This window comes from Chiloscyllium plagiosum, chromosome 13, assembly GCF_004010195.1.
Source record: "Chiloscyllium plagiosum isolate BGI_BamShark_2017 chromosome 13, ASM401019v2, whole genome shotgun sequence".
Lineage (NCBI taxonomy): Eukaryota > Metazoa > Chordata > Chondrichthyes > Orectolobiformes > Hemiscylliidae > Chiloscyllium > Chiloscyllium plagiosum.
The window spans coordinates 74,264,567-74,284,692 of record NC_057722.1 but is presented as its reverse complement, the minus strand read 5'-3'; the positions used below and the strand labels follow the sequence as shown (position 1 = coordinate 74,284,692).

General features: G+C 43.9%; 1 protein-coding gene across 8 annotated transcripts in view; it reads left to right on the top strand.

Annotated features, from left to right (window-relative positions):
* LOC122556191 (mediator of RNA polymerase II transcription subunit 12-like protein) overlaps window positions 1-20,126 on the top strand; it is a 609,874-nt gene that overhangs the window by 429,758 nt on the left and 159,990 nt on the right. For all 8 annotated transcript variants that reach the window (XM_043702730.1, XM_043702729.1, XM_043702725.1 and 5 more), the window contains exons 17-18: window positions 17,338-17,482; window positions 17,634-17,752. In XM_043702730.1, coding sequence (XP_043558665.1) covers window positions 17,338-17,482; window positions 17,634-17,752 — 264 coding nt within the window. The remainder of the gene's footprint in view (window positions 1-17,337; window positions 17,483-17,633; window positions 17,753-20,126) is intronic.

Sequence of the window (20,126 nt, the reverse complement as noted above, 5' to 3'; positions counted from 1 at the left end):
CTGGTCAACGTGGACAAGTTGGACGAAGGGTCTGTTTCTCCGCTGCACATCTCTGTGACTCTGACTAATTTGGTCCAAGATGAAAAACTGAAAGAAACGAAGAGGCTGGTTTAGTGAAGGAAACACTGCCTTCAGTGGTGGGATGAAGCAAGGCAGGAATGCGCAAAAGATCATACTCAGAGGACTTAAATGCCCCAACCTAGGTAAATGACACTTACCATTCACCTTATCTATACACCTGATGATTTTATAAACCTCTATAAGGTCACTCCTCAGCCTCCTACACACCAGTGAAAGAAAGTCCCAACCTATCCAGCCTCTCCTTATAACTCAAACCCTCCATTCCCAGCAACATCCTGCTCTTGCTAGCCTGCCTGCTCTTGTAGATCTGGCTACAACTGCATATTGTCCTGTCGGGATACAACCTCCTTCTCCAGCAGCTTCCACCACCATCAGTGCACCCCTTCCCCATCATTCCCTCCTTTCCCAGAAGCTAGTTGGTGATTGATAGAGGAGTGGCACAGTGAGGGAGACAAACCTGTGGGCAGGTTAAGGGTTTGAGACAAGTCGCCACCAGCAGCACTTCCCCAGAGCTGAGATAGTGGTAGGGTCACAGAACAGCTGGCTCATTCTAAGAGCTGGGAAGTCCTGGGCGCACCTACATTGCTTATGTAGACAAGTAGCGAAACACTGACTAACCAGCAGCTGCTGAAGTTTATTTTTAGATTCCCTACAGTAAGGAAATGGGCCCTTCGGCCCAACAAGTCCACACCGACCCTCCGAAGAGCAACCCACCCTGACTAGTGCCCCTAACACTATGGGTAATTTAGCATGGCCAATTCACCTAACCTGCACATCTTTGGACTGTGGGCAGAAACCAGAGCACCTGGAACAAACCCACGCTGACGCAGGGAGAATGTGCAAACTCCACACAGACAGTTGCCCGAGGCGGGAATTGAACCGAGTCCCCGGTGCTGTGAGGCAGCAGTGCTAACCACTGAGCCACTGTGCTGCCCATGAGCACGGTTTGAGCTGGCACTGCACCAGCTGGATTTGCTGCCTCTCAGCATTCTGCAGCTTTCTACTGCGCTAAGTCACACCTGACTTTCTGTCCCAGTACCTTTGCATGCAACTGGGTCAGTGGGAGAAACCTGGGATTTATCCCTCTTGTCAGACTCTGACTGGATGGACCACCCTCTTGTCTCCAGACAAACTGGCACACTCTTAGCGTGCGTGGTCAAGCAGTTAGTTTCTCATCACTTTGCCATGCAGTTTTTTTTAACCTCTGCAATCAGGTTGGTCCACACTTACCACAGTGCTGTTTGCAGGAGCTTGCTGTGGGCAAGTTGACTGTTGCTTTTCTTGCATCACAATAGTGACTACACTTCTAAAAGACCTTTGTTGGCTGCAAAGTGCATTGCGGCTTTTTGTGATGAGGAACCTTTCTGCATAAGGACTAGACAGACATTCACATGTTAGTGTGATGCCCCTGTCCATCTACTCAGACACGTATCTCTGTGAAAGGGAGCCATCACCCACTGAGGTGGGGCAGGTTTCTCTGTTGGTAGGGTTGGAGCCAGAGGGTCAAGCTGCACATCTGTTTATCTTTTTCATTAAAACAAACAAGGCAGGAAAGTGACTCCCTTGTCTATGAAATTGTAATGTATTTATTTGTATTTTTAAGAGGCTTCATAGGCTTCCGATCCATGCTGTGTTTTAACATTTTCTGTGGGAAATGCTTCAGGCACCCTAAATGGACTCAATCTATAGAGCACTGGTCTAACACTGCGATGGATAACCTACAATACAGTTCAAGTTTGAAGCTTCCAAGGACTAGAGGAAGTGAGTAGGCATGGGAATTCTGATGCTTGCTGTCAAAACATTGCGTAAGAGCTGCAGGATTTGTGTGATCCAGTCAGAGAAGTGAGATGTGATTGAGAGTGAAATGGGAGCGTATATTAACATGGAACGTTGTGTGCCAAACAAAATATATTAACAATATCATGAGTGCAGATTGTTACAAATGTTTTCTCTCCAAATACTTTGAAGTGAGCCACTTATGAATGAAATACAGAAAATTATTGCATTGATCAAGTGAAAAAGACGAGACAGATAATTTAAGTAAAAAAATGTTTGATTTTGAAACAAAGCTGGGTGCAGCTGCATTATCTATACACACCATGAGCAAGAAGCTACAGATAATAGATTGTAAATGCGATAGTAGAAGATTGCACAATTGTGCAGTAAATTCGCATGTAGAAATTTGAAGTTGGGCACAGACTGATGACTCCTCCTTTGGCTTTCATACACAGAACCTTACTTTATTAACCTTAAATATATGAGTGAGGAATATTTCTTTCCTTTACCCTGAATGGGTTAGTCCAGTCAATCCAGTAAATTATTTTGTTTCAAGAAGACATGGCTGCTTACACTCTCTTTCTTTTAAAAAAAAAGGTGAGAACTTGGAGCATTCGCAGCATCCTTCGAAAATACATAAACCCTTGAGAACGTTGTGCAAATAATGACCTTTTTCAAAAAGTGGAAATGGAAAAATATGCAACCGGATATCAAAATAAAAATTAATGCTACAATGATTATCGTGCATAACAACTGCAAATGTTTAGCCAGGATTTCTCATTATTGAAAGTAAAAACTGAAATTGCTGGAAAAGCTCAACAGGTCTGGCAGCATCTGTGGAGAGAAATCAGAGTTAATGTTTCTGGTCGAATGACCCTTCATCAGACTTGGATTTGTGTTTTGCTGTCTGCTTAAATCATAATAACAATTTATGGATTTGATTAATCCTTTCACTAAATGCTTCCACTAATTCTCTAAGTGAAGGTTTGAAGTTGTTACCTGCTGTGTCTTTGCCCGCGGTTCCTGGTTGATGATGTCAGAAGTGTCGAGCAATCTGACCTCTGTGTATGAGAATGAGCGAGTGTTCTCTATGAGGAATTGTACTTGTATTCATCTGTTGGAAACAAGGACCTATTGTCTTCCGAGTTGCAGCTTTATCACGACTTCTGCTTTCTATTCTGGTTATGTAATTCACAACAAAAATATTTCCCCCTTGCTGTCTGCTGTCCGCAGCTGGAAATATTGGTCAGTTTCGTAGTTCATTTTAAGTTCTGGAATTATCACTGACTGTCTCAAACTCTGCTTCACTATCAAATCCTCTCTTTTGGAGGCATTGTCCCATGCAGAATGCAATTCTTAGTCTCTACTGCTTGGCCTCAAGTGACATTTTATGATCACTGTACAAATAAAGATAGGTAGCACTAAAACAAAAGCATAAAATACCAGTTTCGCAAATTTATTTTATTCTGGGTTTTGTAATGTGACTATTGAATCAGTGCTTTCTTAAAAAAAACAACATTGGGATTAATGCCGACCTGTTAAAAATATGCTCCTTCTCTGCAGTCTGTAGATGAGATTAGATTAGATTAGATTACTTACAGTGTGGAAACAGGCCCTTCGGCCCAACAAGTCCACACCGACCCACCGAAGCGTATACCACCCAGATCCATACTCCTACATTTACCCCTTCACCTAACACTACGGGCAATTTGGCATGGCCAATTCACCTAACCTGCACATTTTTGGATTGTGGGAGGAAACCGGAGCACCCGGAGGAAACCCACGCAGACACGGAGAGAATGTGCAAACTCCACACTGAGAGTTGCCTGAGGCGGGAATTGAACCCAGGTCTCTGGCGCTGTGAGGCAGCAGTGCTAACCACTTTGCCACCGTGCCACCCTGAACTGTATTCAGTTCATGATCTCCCCTCGACTGTACCTGCACATCCCAGCGTTAAATAATACTGTATCAGCCAAGTTGCTGGCTGCCTTTTTGAACTCTGACCCTGCAAAGTTGGTGTCTGAATGGATCTGACTGAATCAGTGCTGTAGCTTCCTTTGGGACCCAGCCAAATGCTGCTGTTTGATCAGAATGTAGGAACTAGGAGTAGGCCATTCAGCCCTTTGAGCCTGCTCCACCATTTAGTACCATCATGGCTGATCTCACCTTGGCCTCAACTCCACTCTTCCACCCGATCTCCATAAACCTTCGACCTGTTGCTGCTTAAAAATTTGATTATCTCCTTCCTAAATATACTCAATGTCCCCGCATCCACCACACCCTGGGGTAGGGCATTCCACAGATTCACGACCATTTGTGAATGATAATTCCTCCTCATCTCTGATTTAAATCTGTCACCCCGACCCTAAAACTATGTTTGTTTGTTGTGGCTCCTGTTGGGGCGTTTAGCGCTGGGTCAGGTTCTGCCAACTCTGCCTCTGTATTGTGCAGTAGCTCACTTCTTGCACCCGGAGGGTCTCTGAAGAAATTATTCTCCTCATCAGACGGCAAAGGTGTCGAGTCAGTGACATTCACCGTGTCCATCTCAGATTCCCAGGGATCCTCAATGCTTGATGGAGAGGGAGAACTCATGGGTTCCAGAATGGTCGAGGAGCTGAGCATGTTTAACTACCATGCTGTTTACAAGTTTCCACCTTTCACATGGTCCAGGTACTTGTTAAGGACCATCACACCTACCTGAACTTTATACGTCACTGGATCTAATCTTGAGTTGAATATACCTCTTACCCATGCAGGGCCATTCCTGGGATTCCTGCACTGAACTTCATCTTCTTAAGTAAAATGCCTCTCTCGCTTAATGGGCTCTTGTGCTTGGCATTGGCATGCCCGTTGCTGTAATAGTTCACCAGCTCAAAGAAAGATCTAACCTCCGATTTTGACTTGGGAGTCAGAGCACCTTTCATTGTCCTTACTTTATCATCCAACTGGTGTAACCCGGTTTTGTCAACTCTGTAGCCCAAGTTGGTCACTTTGGGTGTCTGGAACACATGTCTTTCCCCTCTAAGGCACACATCCACCTAGGAGAAATGTCAAACAAGTATGTCCACATTTTCTTAGTGCTTCTTATTGGTCTTCCCTGTTATTAGCACGTTATCTGGATAAATGACGACCTTGTGATGGATCTTGTGAAATGTTCTCTATTGTCTACTGAAAAATTCACAGGCTGATGGTATCCCAAATGGCAGTCTCGTATTTTGGTACAAACCTTTATAGGTATTAATTGTAGAGGAGAAAGTGAGGGCTGCAGATGTTAGAGATCAGAGCTGAAAATGTGTTTCTGGAAAAGCGCAGCAGGTCAGGCAGCATCCAAGGAACAGGAGAATCGACGTTTCGGGCATAAGCCCAATTCATGAAGAAGGGCTTATGCCCGAAACCTCGATTCTCCTGTTCCTTGGATGCTGCCTGACCTGCTGTGCTTTTCCAGCAACACATTTTCAGCTAGGTATTAATTGTAGCATACTTTTGGGAATCCTTATAAAACCGCAATTGCAAGTGCGTATGGTTCATGTACAGCTTCATGAAGGACACCCCCCTACCAGATTTGTGTATAAATCCTCTATGTGAGGGATTGGATATTTATTCAGCTGTGAAAATTGGTTTACAGTTTGATTAAAATCTTAACAAAGGTAAACCAATCCATTGGCATGTCAATTATTACAATTGGTCCTGACCATTCCACAGACTGGACTGGTTTGATGATTCCTTTGCTTTCCAGTTTTCTGATTTCTGCCTCTACGTTTACCTACAAGGCAGCTGCCAGTGGGCGGGCCTTGCAGAATTATGGAATTGCTTCCTGGTCAACATGCAAGCTGGCCATGACTCCTTTGATAGACCCTAGACCTTCCTGAAAATCTTCTGGTTATTTAATTAGGACTTCGCTAAGGCAGCCATTTTCTCATCGAAAAACGTTCAGCCAATCTTGGGTGAATCTTTCTCAACCAATTTGGCCCCATCAAGCTTCAGTCTGAGCTTTTTGCTACAAACTGTTGTAATGGAACTAGCTGCTTCTCATAAGAGACTTGAACTAAAATTGTATCCTTAATCTGGGAAGGTTCACCAATGTACATTCTCCATCTAGCCAAAGTCTTGTGCAAGCTTGTGAGTTGGAGCCCAGAGTGAAGTTTGTTAAAGACTGGTTCTGTGATCATTGAAATGGCCACGCCGGTATTGACCTCCATCAGAACCAGGTGATCATTTAACCAGACGTTTATTTTGATTCATTCTAATTTGGATGTTGCTGTGGTGACAATCAGATGGATTGAGGTGGTAGTGCACAGAGTGTTGACAAGCTGGTCCTTATGTCCTTTTGTTTTATTTCATGTGTTGTATTTGAGACAAGTGCTTTCTGCAGTAAAGCACGTGCCTCGGGACTGTCTCTCATGATGTCAGCCTTGATTCAGGTCACATTGAGCCTTGCATCCATGGCCTTCTGACTCAGGAAAAGTGCCAACTTCGAGCAAATATGGATTTGGATGAAGTTGTGTTTATGGATAGACAGCATGCAGCTTCGGAACTGAGTGACTAGTTAGTGGTGACTGAGAATATGCAATGGTGTTATTCTATCATTTCAGTTCAGCTCAAAAGAGATTAATCGTTCTCTCTGCAGTGGGTTTTCACTAGTTTTTGCATCTTGAGACTTGTAAATGATCAACATGTATCATTTACTTATGTTAATGGATCCTACTATGGGTAGGAAGGCTTTTAAAACGTTGCAAGTTGTATACAACTGAAATTCACATCAATAGATAGCGTCACTATGTCTGTCATCTGTTGTTCAGTATTGAACATTAATTTACAGAATAAATTTCAAGCAAATTTTCAAGTCCAGAACTAACGGCTTTGCATGTATTGTTTCATGGGAATTGGTCTTGTTATGGTTTAGAAGGTAATTTTTTTTTAAATGAAGATATTTCATCCTGTTGCTAAACCACATCCAAAAATATGTCTGAGGTTTTCTTTGGTTGTACTCAGTATTGACCAGGATATGGAAAGATATTTACCCACACCCCGTTCTGCAATATCTATTGCTTCCTGCCACAAGAACCCATCGTGCAACTGGTCAGGCTTCCTATAATACACCAAAGTTTAAAGTATCTCTTTGAGGAGTGTAGGTTTCCTGTGTTCTCAAGCTGCAGGTTCACAGTAGAACACTGACAGAAGTACTCGCCATGTATTTTTCAGTTATTTAGCATCAAACGGGCAAAAATGGTACAAATTTCATCAAGGTGTTGTGAAGTTAAGGTCAACTTTCGTCATTACCATGATACCATTCATCTTAATTCATTTTTCCATGTCACGGTAAAGAGGTACCTTTTTAAAGGGTTAATGACTGCCAAAAGGATTAGGATATTTCAGACAGTGTTTGGGTTGACTGCCTCCCTATTGCGCCTTCAGTGGGATTGATGCAATTGGATTAGATTCCCTACAGTATGGAAATAGGGCCTTCGGCCCAACACTGACCCTCCGAAGACCCAGACCCATTCCACTACTCTATATTTACCCCTGACTAATGCACCTAACACCGTGGTTAGTTGCATTAGTCACACTTTGATTGTCTGTCACAGAAAGAGGTTGAGGCTAAAACATTGAATGCCTTCAAGAAGGAGATAGCTGTAGTTCTTTGGGTTAAAGGAATCTCAGGGTATGAGGAGAAAGTGGGAGCAGGTACTGAGTTGAATGATCGACCGTGATCATATTGAAATGTAGAGCAGGCTCAAAGGACCGAATGGCCTCCTTGTGCTGCTGTTTTCTATCTTTCTATATTACTCTGTGGTATGGGACCTTTCTCGATGCCACCTGGTAGTTCGGTTTCGGGTACCAACTTTCCACAGTATATCGTCTGCCCCTAATTCTGCCTTCAGTTCTTCGTGCCACAAGATTGACAGTCACGTGTGAGATTACCACTGAGTCACTTTGCTTTCACTAACTCTGTCTACAGTAGCGGTATGGTTAAGCATCTGTCAATGCCCAGAATCGCAGAAGATACTGAAAGGTTCATAGGACAATGGTTCAGAAGGCAGAGACCAATAAGGTGTGTGACTTCACTTGACGAAGGAGCAGTGCTTCGAAAGCTTGTGATTTCAAATAAACCTGTCAGACTATAACCTGGTGTCATGTGACTTCACATTCAGTATAGTCAATGCTTAATCATGATTTGAGCATAAGCAATTATAAATGGCCACTTTCAGTATTATGGGCCTTTATAATTGACCTCTAATCAGTATGTCCTGTATAAATTAGGGAAAAATCAAAAGAACTGCAGATGCTGTAAATCAGAAACAAAAACAGAAGTTGCTGGAAAAGGCAGCACCTGTGGAGAGAAATCAGATTTAACGTTTTGGGTCCAGTGACCCTTCCTCAGAAGTGGTGGTAGATCAGAAAATGTCAGTTTATATGCAGAAGCTATGCTGGGGGGAGGGGGTAAGGAGTAAAATAGATGGGGATAGAGCCCAAAGAGAGAGAAGAACAGTTAGAAAACAAAGGAGTGGACAATGATCTGGATGGAAGGGTGAATGGCTATTAGTGGAACCTGATAGCGGCGAACAATACAATGTGGTAACATATTGTTTGCCATTATACATTAGGAGAAAAGTGAGGACTGCAGATGCTGGCGACCAGAGTTGGAAAATGTGGTGCTGGAAAAACACAGCAGGCCAGGCAGCATCCGAGGAGCAGGAGAATCGACGTTTCGGGCATAAGCCCTTCTTCAGGAACACACTGCCTATTGTTAGCCATGAATAGTCATTCCCCCCGCCCACCTGATCTTATGCACATAAACCGACATTTTCCTAGCTACCGTCGTTCTGAGGGTGGGTCACTGAACCTGAGCCGTTAACTCTGATTGCTGCCAGACCTGCTGAGCTTTACCAGCAATGTCTGTTTTTGTTTCTGTTCAAATTAGGCCCTTGGTTATAGTCAGATAAAATCAGGGAACTGCAAGATAGAGTTTGTAGCTGGAAGTGAGTCTCTTGAAAGTTGTACCTGTAAAGTTGTTGAAGGTTGAAAATTTATTCCTGAGTTTGATTCATGATTAGATTCAAACGAAACTCAAAACAAGTTCAGTGTAGATGCTTACCCATTCAAACGGAGACCTTGGAGTGCAGATTCATAGCTCCTTGAAAGTGGAATCGCAGGTAGATAGGATAGTGAAGAAGGCGTTTGGTATGCTTTCCTTTATTGGTCAGAGTATTGAGTACAGGAGTTGGGAGGTCATGTTGCAGCTGTACAGGACATTGGTTAGGCCACTGTTGGAATATTGTGTGCAATTCTGGTCTCCTTCCTATCTGAAAGATGTTGTGAAACATGAAAGGGTTCAGAAAAGTGGAGGCTGGTACAATTGCAACATTTAAGAGGCATTTGGATGGGTATATGAATAGGAAGGGTTTGGAGAGATATGGGCCGGGTGCTGTCGGGTGGGACTAGATTGAGTTGGGATGTCTGGTTGGCATGGACGCGTTGGACTGAAGGGTCTGTTTCCATGCTGTACATCTCTATGACTCTATAAATGCGCAAATTAGTTACATCATAGAACATTAGGGCACAGAATAGGCCCTTCGGCCCTCAATGTTGCGCCAACCTATGAAAACAATCTGAATCTACACTATTCCATTATCATCCATATGTTTATCCAATGACCATTTAAACGCCCTTAAAGTTGGCGAGTCTACTCCTGTTGCAGGCAGGGCATTCCACGCTCTTACTACTCTGAGGAAAGAACCTACCTCTGACATCTGTCCTCTGTCTATCACCCCTCAATTTAAAGGTATGTCCCCTCGTGCCATCACTATCTGAGGAAAAATCTCTCACTGTCCAACCTATCTAATCTTCTGATCATGTATACTTCTATTACCTGTGATCAGCTGTGAATCACTCCATTATGTTTTCAGCATTTTCTTATATATAATTTTGAAATGAATGAACATATACCTCTTGCTTATAATTGCTAAGACCACAATTCATTTTTCTAGTTGTCCAAACCGTCAATAAGAATAGAATATGGTTCTTTGCTTTAGGCTCAAGTTATCTTTTAATCTGTTTGAGATGGCTCAGACATGACCTCATTTTGAAAGAGGAATAGGTTGTTGCTCCTAAATTGACCCCCTCTGAATTTTTAAATTGTTTTCTGTTAATAGGGAAGTTAAATAATTGCACAATACTTTCAGTCTTTTGCATCAGTTAGAGTTGGAATTGTGTCAGAAAATGTTCTCCAATAGACATCACTGAGTACCAACTTTAGCAACAAATACCTTTAGATATTTCTGATCAACCTGTTCTGATGGGCTCCAGATAGGTGGAATTTGAACCAAATCTTCTGGTCCAGGGGAAGGAACACTACCATTGCACAAGGGGAGAGGGGAACAATTTAACAGGGACCTAAGGGGTAACTTCTTCGCAGAGAGGATGGTGCGTGTTTGGAATGAGCTGCCAGAGGAAGTGGTGGATGGGAATATGAATAGGACCAGTTTCGAGGGCTATGGGCCAAATGCTGGCAAATGGAATGAGTTGGACTGAAGGGTCTGTTTCCATGCTGTACAACTCTGGTTCCAAGAGCCCTCACAATGCCTTGGATAATACGGGCAAATGTACTTCACGTGCACATACTTGACTATCTAGCACTCAGTGACCAAAGAACTAATATGCACACTTTTTAAAAAGTAAACCTCTGCCTTTCATCTTACTGTTTTATCAATAAGCGCAGAAATATATTCTCCTCCACACCGGGGAGACAGGATGCAAACTTGCAGAACGTTTCAGAGAACATCTCTGGGACACCCACACCAACCAATCCCACTGTCCTGTGGTCAAACACTTCAACTGCCCCTCTCACTCTGCCAAGGACATGCAAGTCCTGGGCCTTCTCCATCCCCAAACCCTAACTACCTGAAGTCTGGTGGAAGAATGCCTCATCTTCCACCTTGGGACCCTTCAACCACGTGGGATCAATGTGAATTTCACCAGTTTCCCCATGTTCCCCCCCCAGATCCAACCTTCCAACTCATCGCTGCCCTCTTGAACTGTCTGACCTGTCCATCCTTCCCATCTATCCACTCCAACCTCCTGCCCGACCCATCACCTTCAACCGCATCTTCATCTACCCTCTCCTGCTCCTCAGATGCTGCCCTAACCTGCTGTGCTTTTTCAGCGCCACACTCTTGACTCATGCACATATGGTGAGATCACCATCTGCAGCTTCCACTATAAACCCCACACCATCCTGTCGTGATATTATAATCACTGTACCTTCACTGTGACTGGGTCAAAATCTTGGAACACCCTTCCTAAAGCACTGTGATGCTACCTACACCTCGAGGATTTGCAGTGGGTCAAGAAAGCAGCTCACTACCATTTTCACAAGGGCTATTGATGCTTATCTAGCAAGCGATGCTCACAAGGAATCCTAGATGTACAGCACAGAAACAGACTCTTCAGTCCAACTCCTCCATGCTGACCAGATTTCCCAAATAAATCTAGTCCCATTTGGCCCATATCCCTCTAAACCCTTTCTATTCATATACCCATTTAAATGTTGCAGCACTTCCTCTGGCAGCTCATTCCATGCATGCACCACCCTCTGTGTGAAAAGGTTGCCCTTAGGCCCCTTTTATATCTTTCCCCTCTCACCCTAAACCTATGCCCTCTAGTCTTGAACTGCCCCACCCCAGGGAAAAGACCTTGCCTACTTGCCCTGTCCACGATCTCATGAGTGACTGAAAAAAAAATGTGAATGTGCACCGAAGTCACGTTGCACAATAACTGTGCCCATTATCCTTCCTTGTTTGCTAATCAGAACTGCAATTAAGCATACATACTCCCAATTACCCAAATCTGGGTCCGACATATCAATCGTACTGTTGTGAAGCATACCAACATTGGCTGACTTCACAATGTAAGTCTTCAGATGAGCTTTGACAGAGTAGATATGGGGAAAATGTATTCATTTGTGGATAAGTCCTGAACTTAATGATTATAAAGATCACGTATGTACGATGCTACAATTTGGAATCATTCAAATTTAGCAGAATGAGAGGTGATGTCGTTTTAAGCATAACGAATTCTTAAGGAGCTTGACAGGGTAAATACTGAGTGGATGTTTCCTGTCATGGGAGAGTCCGGGACCATTGGGCATAGTCTTAGCATAAATGGGTATCAATTTAAGATTGAGATGAGAAGGACTTCCTTCTCTGAAGTTTGAGAGTCTTTAGAACCCCTTGCCACAGTGAGCTGTGGGGGCCAAGTCCCTGTGTCTATTATAGATCAGTCAGGGAATCAAAGGTTGCAGGGAAAATACGGTGAAGTGGACTTGAATGTTGGGATCAGCCATGACTCTATTGTGTGGAGGTGCCAGTGTTGGACTGGGATGGACAAAGTTATAGTACAGCAGGTTTATTTGAAACATGTTGTATGGTTTTTAATTATGAATCCGTTGAACAGTAGAACAGACTCAAGGGCCAAACGGCCTACTCCTGTTCTTGCTGCTTCTGATTTTAAGGCAAAATTCATTACCACAAGAAGTATCTGAGTGCATGGGTACATTTAAGGATTAAGCGGGTGGGGGGAGAAAATATTAAAGGTTACGGGGATCTGGCCAGATGAAGGGGCTTGGAGGCGGCTGCTCATGCGGACCGTTAAAAAAAGTGTAAATCCGTTGGGCCAAATGGCCTGTTTCGTTGCTGGAAATTCAAAGAAAAAAGGGGAAGATACCTTCAGTGGAAAAACGTACTTCTGCATTCTTCTCCTGTGTGGCCTGACAGATTCCAAAACAGGTCAAAAAATAATGTTTGTTATTATTTTTCTTTGTGATCATTTTGCCTTTTCAGAGCTAAAAGCAGAACATTTCATGCTTATCCGCAATGAGTTTTGTTCTTTATTTTTCACTATTGTGGGATGTGGGCATCGCTGGCTGGGCCAGCATTTATTGCCCATCTCTCGTTACTCTTGAGAAGGTGGGGGTGAGCTGCCTTCTTGAACCGCTGCAGTCCACCTGCTGTGGGTTGACCCACAATGCCATGAGGGAAGGACTTACAGGAATTTGACCCAGTGACAGTGAAGGAATGGTAATGTATTTTCAAGTCCAGATAGTGAGTGGCTTGGAGGGGAACTTGACGTTGGTGGAGTGTTCATGTATCTGCTGTCCTTGTCCTTCTAGATGGAAATGGTTGTCGGTTTGAAAGGTGCTGTCTGAGGATCTTTGGTGAATTTCTGCAGTTCACCTTGCAGATAGTATGTGCTGCTGCTACTGAACGTTGGTGGTAGAAGGAGTGGTTGCTTTTGGATGTAATGCCAATCAAGCGAGCTGTTTTGTCCTGTACGGTGTCAAGCTGCATGTGTTGTTAGATCTGAAACCATCCAGGCAAGTGGGGAGTAATCCATCACACCCCTTTCTTATGCCTTGTAGATGGTGGAAAGGAGGTACTTACTCACCGCAGTATTCTTAGCCTCTAACCTGCTTTTGTAGACCCAGTGCTTATGTGGTGAATCCAGTTGGCTGGTCAATGGTAACCCCCAGGATGTTGATAGTCGGGGATTCAGTGATGATAACACCATTAAATGTCTAGGGGCGGTGGCTAGATTGTCTGTTATTGGCTGATGGTCATAGACTGGGATTTTGTGTGGTGTGATAACCTGCTCAGGGACACCCAGGGTTTTGTCAGGGCCAGTCAGCTCCTGACCTCATTATAGCCTTGGTTCAAATATGGACAAAAGAGCTGAATTCCACTGATGAGGTGAGACCAATATCCAGTGTCTCTAACCATCTCTTGACACCATGTCTAGTTACTTGCTACTTGTCTGCCTGAAAGTCCTCCAGATCTTGCTGCGTTTGAACATGGACTGCTACAGTATCTGAGGATTCGCGAATGATGCTGAACACTGTACAAGCATTGGCAAGCAACCCCACTTCTGACTTTATGATAGAGGAAGCGACATTGATGAAGCAGTGAAGACGTTTGGGCCCTGGACACTACCCTGAGGAACTCTTGCAGTGATTCCTGAAGCTGAGATGATTAACCTCCAACGACCATAACCATCTTCCTAGGTGTCAGGTATGACTCCAACTAGTGAAGAGTTTTCCCCCTGATACCCACTGATTTCAGTTTTGCTTGGGCTCCTTGATGCCACACTCTGTCAAATGCAGCCTTGATGTCAAGGGCTGTCACTTTCACCTCACCTCTGGATTTTCAGCTCTGTTGTGCATGTCAGAACCAAGGCTGTAATGAGGTCAGAAGCTGAGTGGCCCTGGTGGAACGCAAACTGGGAGTCACTGAGCAGGTTATTGCTGAACAGGTGCTGCTTGATTGTACGATTGATGACCCCTTCCATCACTTGACTGATGATCGAGAGTAGACTGATGGAGCAGTAAGTGGCCATGTTGGATATGTCGTGCTTTTTATGTACAGGACATACTGGGGCAATTTTCCACATTGTCAGGTAGATTCAAGTTTTGTAACTGTACTGGAAAAGCTTGGCTTAGGGAGTGGCAAGTTCTGGAGCACAAGTCTTCAGTACTATTCCCAGAATGTTATCAGGGGCCATAGCCATTTCAATGTCTACAGCTGTTTCTTGATATCACGAGGACTGAATCAATTTAGCTGAAGACTGGTATGACTCAATGCTGGGGGCCACTGGAGGACGGCAAGATGGATCATCCACTCAGCACCTCTGGCTGAAGATTGCTGTGAATACTTCAGCTTTATCATTTGCACTGATGTGCTGGGCTCTGCCATCATTGGGGATGGAGGTTTCTCTAGTGAGTTGTTGAATTGTCCACCATCATTCTCGACTGGATGTGGCAGGACTGCAGAGCTTAGATCTGATCTGTTGGTTGTGGGATCACTTAGCGCTATCGATCGCTTGCTGCTTGTGCTGTTTGGCATGCTTCTGTCCTGTTTGGTAGCTTCACATGGATTCTCTTGAATATCTAGGACTAGGGTCTTGGCATAGGTCTCAATGCTAATTAAAAGGACCTGAACCGGCTACATTAGCACCTTTGAATTTGGAGTGCAGGTGAAACTGAGGGGTTTCTTGCTGTCAGTTATTCATCTGTTACTTGACTGAATGTTCTGCTGGTATATTTGGTTAACAGGGCATTTTGCAGGGACTTGTAATCATTTTGTCCACTACCCAGAGTGGATTGGGATTATTTGATGGGAAGCACTCTCACTTTTTTTATTTAAGTCGAAACTGTGTTGCACCATGAAGTTAAAAACCGACTGCAGCATTTCTGGTAGGGAGTCTGTGAGTACCAATGGGAGAAAATGAGGACTGCAGATGCTGGAGATCAGAGCTGAAAATGTTGCTGGAAAAACGCAGCAGGTCAGGCAGCATCCGAGGGAATTCCTGATGAAGGGCTCTTGCTCCTCGGATGCTGCCTGACCTGCTGTGAGTACCAATGGTCAGCAAAAAATTGGCAAACCTTTTCAACCTCAATAGTGCAGCGAGAGTAAATCTTCAAGATACGATCAATGTATGTTCTTGAAATTCAACCGCCAGTAATTTTTTTTAAGTTTTAAAGATTAAAAAAAAATTGCTTTCATATGTTTTCAATTGCTCTTCTTGGAATAGTATCAAAGAATAATGCAACACAGAACAAGACCATTCGCTTCACCGTTTGATTTGATTGATTATTGTCTCATGTATCTAGGTACAGTGAAAAGTTTTGTTTTGCATTCAGTACAGGCAGATCATAGCATTAGGGTCATTGAACAAACATGAGAGTGTGGCACTGGAAAGACACAGCAGGTCAAGGCAGCATCCGGGGAGCAAGAGCCCTTCATCAGGAATTCCCTCGGATGCTGCCCGACCTGCTGTGCTTTTCCAGCACCCCACTCTCGACTCTGATCTCCCACATCTGCAGTCCTCATTGAACAAAGCGATGAATATAGTGTTACGGCTGCAGAGAAGGTGCACAAAGAACGAGGTCAGTATTAAATTTGAGAGGTCCTTTCAGAAGTCTAAAAACAATGGGGAAGAAGCTGCTCATGAATCTGCTAGAACGTCTGTTTAAACTTGTGTATCTTCTGCCCAACGGAAGAGGTTTGGAAGAGAGTATAACCAGGGTGGGAAGGGTCTCCCACTGAGGCCTTCCTGAGGCAGCGAGACATATAGATGGAGTCAATGGATGGAAGGCAAAAAGAATGGTGCTAGGAAAGAACAGCCGGTCAGGCTGCAGCCGAGGAGCAGGAATGTTCCTGATGAAGAGCTTATGCTCAGAACATCGACTCTCCTGCTTCTCGGATGCTGCCTGACCGGCTGTGCTTTTCCAGCGCCACACGTTTTGACTTTGATCTCCAGTATCTGCAGTTCTCACTTTCTCTCAATGGATGGAAGGTTGGCTTAGTTCCAATGCTAGCTGTCACATAGAACAATCCAATTAATCTCCTGCCTTTTCCTCATAACCTTGCACTTTATTTCCTCTCTCACTGGAGGAGAAGCTTTGGCATATGACTGCCTTCCAGACCACTATCTCTGTAACTATAGAACAAGTGTTGCAGGTGTAGCCTGCTGTGCGGATTTCTGAGATGTTTCTTTTTCTTCCTCTTCGAAACATCTTAACTACAGCCCTCTGTCTTTCTGTGAAGTGCTGCGGAAATTGGGGATGTGACATCTCGGGCAACACGAGCCAAGCATACCTCAGCCCTAGACTTGATTGTGTTGTCTTGAGTCCTGAAACACAAAGACAAGGTCTCAAACGGAGGATTGGGCCTCTGTATGTAAACTGCGTTTGTTGTCCTGGGTACCACAGTGCATAGAAAATTGAGAGATATGGTAGTTCTGCTAATCAACCCAATTATTGTTGCGTGACAGTCATGTATTGTTCTTGACCGTGGTTTGGGCAGCTTGACAATGCCAGTATCTGTCCCCATTTCCCAAATTGCCCTGGAACTGAGCAGCTTTCTATGTTTCAGAAGGCTGTTCAGAGCCAATTACATTGTTGTGGGTCTGGATTCACGTGTCGACTAGACCGAGTAAGGATGGCAGATTTCCTTTTCTGAAGGAGCTCAGTGAGCCACATGGCAATCAATGATTAAGTCATGGTCTTCATTACTGAGGCTAATTCCAATTCCAGATTCTTTTTGTGGGATTTAAACTCCACCAGTTCCCTTGGCAGCATTTGATGCTGTGTCCCCAGAGCATTAGTCTGGGCCTCTGTATTACACACGCAGTGGCAATAACACGATGCCACCATCTCCCTGTTAACAATCACTTTGCAGGAGCATCACTCCAGAAATAGTTTGTTATGAGATACTGACTTCAATATTAAACATTGACTGTCATAATTATGGGGTCTAATTTCTTCTTGTTCATTGATTATCCTGTTTAATATAGATGGATTACTAACATTTGCACACAAGGGAGATTCCATGCGAATATGCTAAGCAATGGAATTTAAATGCCAACGTATCGGTTACCATAATAGACCTTGTATGGATTTGGTTAACATGCCTTACTCACTAACCACAGGATGAGACTTCAAGTCACGAGTGCAATCAACGAATCATCCTTCTGTATGGAGTGGGGAAGCAGAGGGACGAAGCCAGGCACCAGCTGAAAAAGATTATCAAGGATATCCTGAAAATACTGAACAAGAAAAGTACAGCAGAGACCAGTGAGTCACGTTTTATTAGCATTAGCTGCATGCACAGTTTCACACTGAATGTTAATTTTGTTTTAAAAACTCCTCTTGATAAAGTGTTGCTGCATCTAATAAGCTTGTGTAACTAATGTATTGTTTTTAACCCATCCTCTTGTCTGTGCAGCTGGTGATGAAAGTCAAAAGTCGAAGAGGACCAAACAGGAAGCCCCTCTAACCCTAGAGACAATTTTTGCCAAACTTCAGCAGCTCTCCTATTTCGACCAACACCAGGTGACATCTCAGGTGCGAAAGTGCTGTTTTCTGGTCTCGCTTCTATCTACCAATAACAGTAGGATGTTTGAAAAGGCAGAGCTCTCTATCGAAAGGAATAGTTCAGTGAATGGATTCACTCAAGGCTTAAGCGAGGGAGAAAGTAATAGCAGGTTATGGTGATATGGCAAAATGGAGAGGGCTGGAAGAAGGCTGCACCTTTGGAACATCATAAAAACAACATGGATCAGTTGGGCTGAATGGCCTGTTGCTGTGCTGAAAACTTAAAGCAAAAGCATGCGGACACCATCAGTGGAAGCAAGTTAACAACTAAGACTTTCTCTTAGCTTTGTTTCCACATTGGATTTGATCCCTTAATTAGCATTCTCTGGTCAGTCTCAAAATATCTGCATTCTGGAATTTTCTCCCGTTCAACAACACTCGATAGTGTGAACTGCCTACTTTTGCTGATACATCTTATGACCTTGTGACTTGTGTTTGGCACAACTAGAAAATTGGGCCTAAAGTTTCTTGACAAGAACCCAGAACGAATTAGGGCACAATCTGGCCATGATTTTCTGTTCAGGGACTGCTGCAGTGAGACATCTGCATCCAGATGAGTTTTAGAAACACAAGCACACGTTGACGGGTTCAGAGTTACCAGGCCAGCATCTAAACTACTTTCTGCCAAGTCGAGGACTCCCACTAAGTGAAGGATTTGGGATTCCTGACTCATTGTTGAAAGCCTTAAGCATGACTTCCACACCTTCAGGTATAAAATAATGTGGCTTGTGTATCAACATAGGAACTAGAAGCAGGAGTAGGCCATTCAGCCCTTCGAGCCTGCAACACCATTCAATACAATCATGGCTGATCTCATCTTGGCTTCAACTCTACCCTCCTGCCTACTCTCCATAATCCTTCTATCCTTTGCTAATTAAAACTCTGTTCGTCTCCTCCTCTAACTTATTCAGTGTGCTGACATCCACCGTACTCTGGGGTAGTGAATTCCACAGATTTATGACACTTTGAGAGAAGTCATTCCCCCTTGTCTCTGTTTTAATTTTGTCACCCCTTATCCTAAAGGTATGACCTGTCAACCTAGTTTGCCTCATGTGGGGAAAACATCTGCTTTACGTCTACTTGTCAATCTTCTTTCGCATGTTATATTAGATCTTTGCTCATTCGTCTTGACTCTCATGGGGATAGATCTAAAGTGCTTAATCTCCTCTCCTAAGACAAGCCGTTTATCTCTAGAATGAATCAGGTGGACCCTCTGTGAACTCTGTTCAATGAAATTACATCCTTCTGCAGATACAGGGACCAATACTGTATGCAGTACTCCAGATATTGCCTCACCAATACTTTGTCTAATTGGACTGGCAGTTCCCTCAGCTTGCATCGTCTACACTTATTGTAGATGATTAGAGAGGGAGTAGGGCTAATTGGGCTGCTCTTTCAGAAAGAATGGGCTGAATGGCCTCTTTCCTTGCCTTCGGGCAGCACAGTTGTTCAGCGGTTTACACTGCTGCCTGACAGCGCCAGGGATTTGGGTACAATTCTAACCGCGGGTGACTGTCTGTGTGGAGTTTGCACGTTCTCCCCATGTCTGTGTGGGTTTCCTCTGGGTGTTCCAGTTTCCTCCCACAGTCCAAAGATGTGACCTATATGGACTTCAGTAAGGCGTTCGACAAGGATCCCTGTGGGAGACTCGTTAGCAAGGTTAGGTCTCATGGAATACAGGGAGAACGATCCATTTGGATACAGAACTGACTCAAAGATAGCAGACAGAGGGTGGTGGTAGAGGGTTGTTTTTCAGACTGGAGGCCTGTAACTAGTGGAGTGCCACAAGGATTGATCCACTACTTTTCTTCATTTATATAAAGTTTTGGATGTGAGCATAAGAGGTATAGTTAGTAAGTTTGCAGATGACACCAAAATTGGAGGAGTTTGCAGATGACACCAAAATTGGAGGTGTAGTGGACAGCAAAGAAGGTTACCTCAGATTATAGAAGCAAAGAGTTCTTTTGCAGCTGTACAGGGCCCTGGTGAGACTGCACCTGAAATATTGTGTGCAGTTTTGGTCTCCAAATTTGAGGAAAGACATTCTGGCTATTGAGGGAGTGCAACGTAGGTTCACGAGGTCAATTCCCAGAATGGCGGGACTATCTTACTTTGTTTGGGTATATACCTTTCAAGGATACGTTGTATACCCTTGCGTTTAAAAGGCTGAGAGGGGATCTGATTGAGACGTATAAGATTATTTAAGGATTGGACACTCTGGAGGCAGGAAGCATGTTTCCGCTGATGGGTGAGTCCCGAACCAGAGGGCACAATTTAAAAATAAGGGGTAGGCCACTTAGGACAGACTTGAGGAGAAACTTCTTCACCCAGAGAGTGGTGGGTG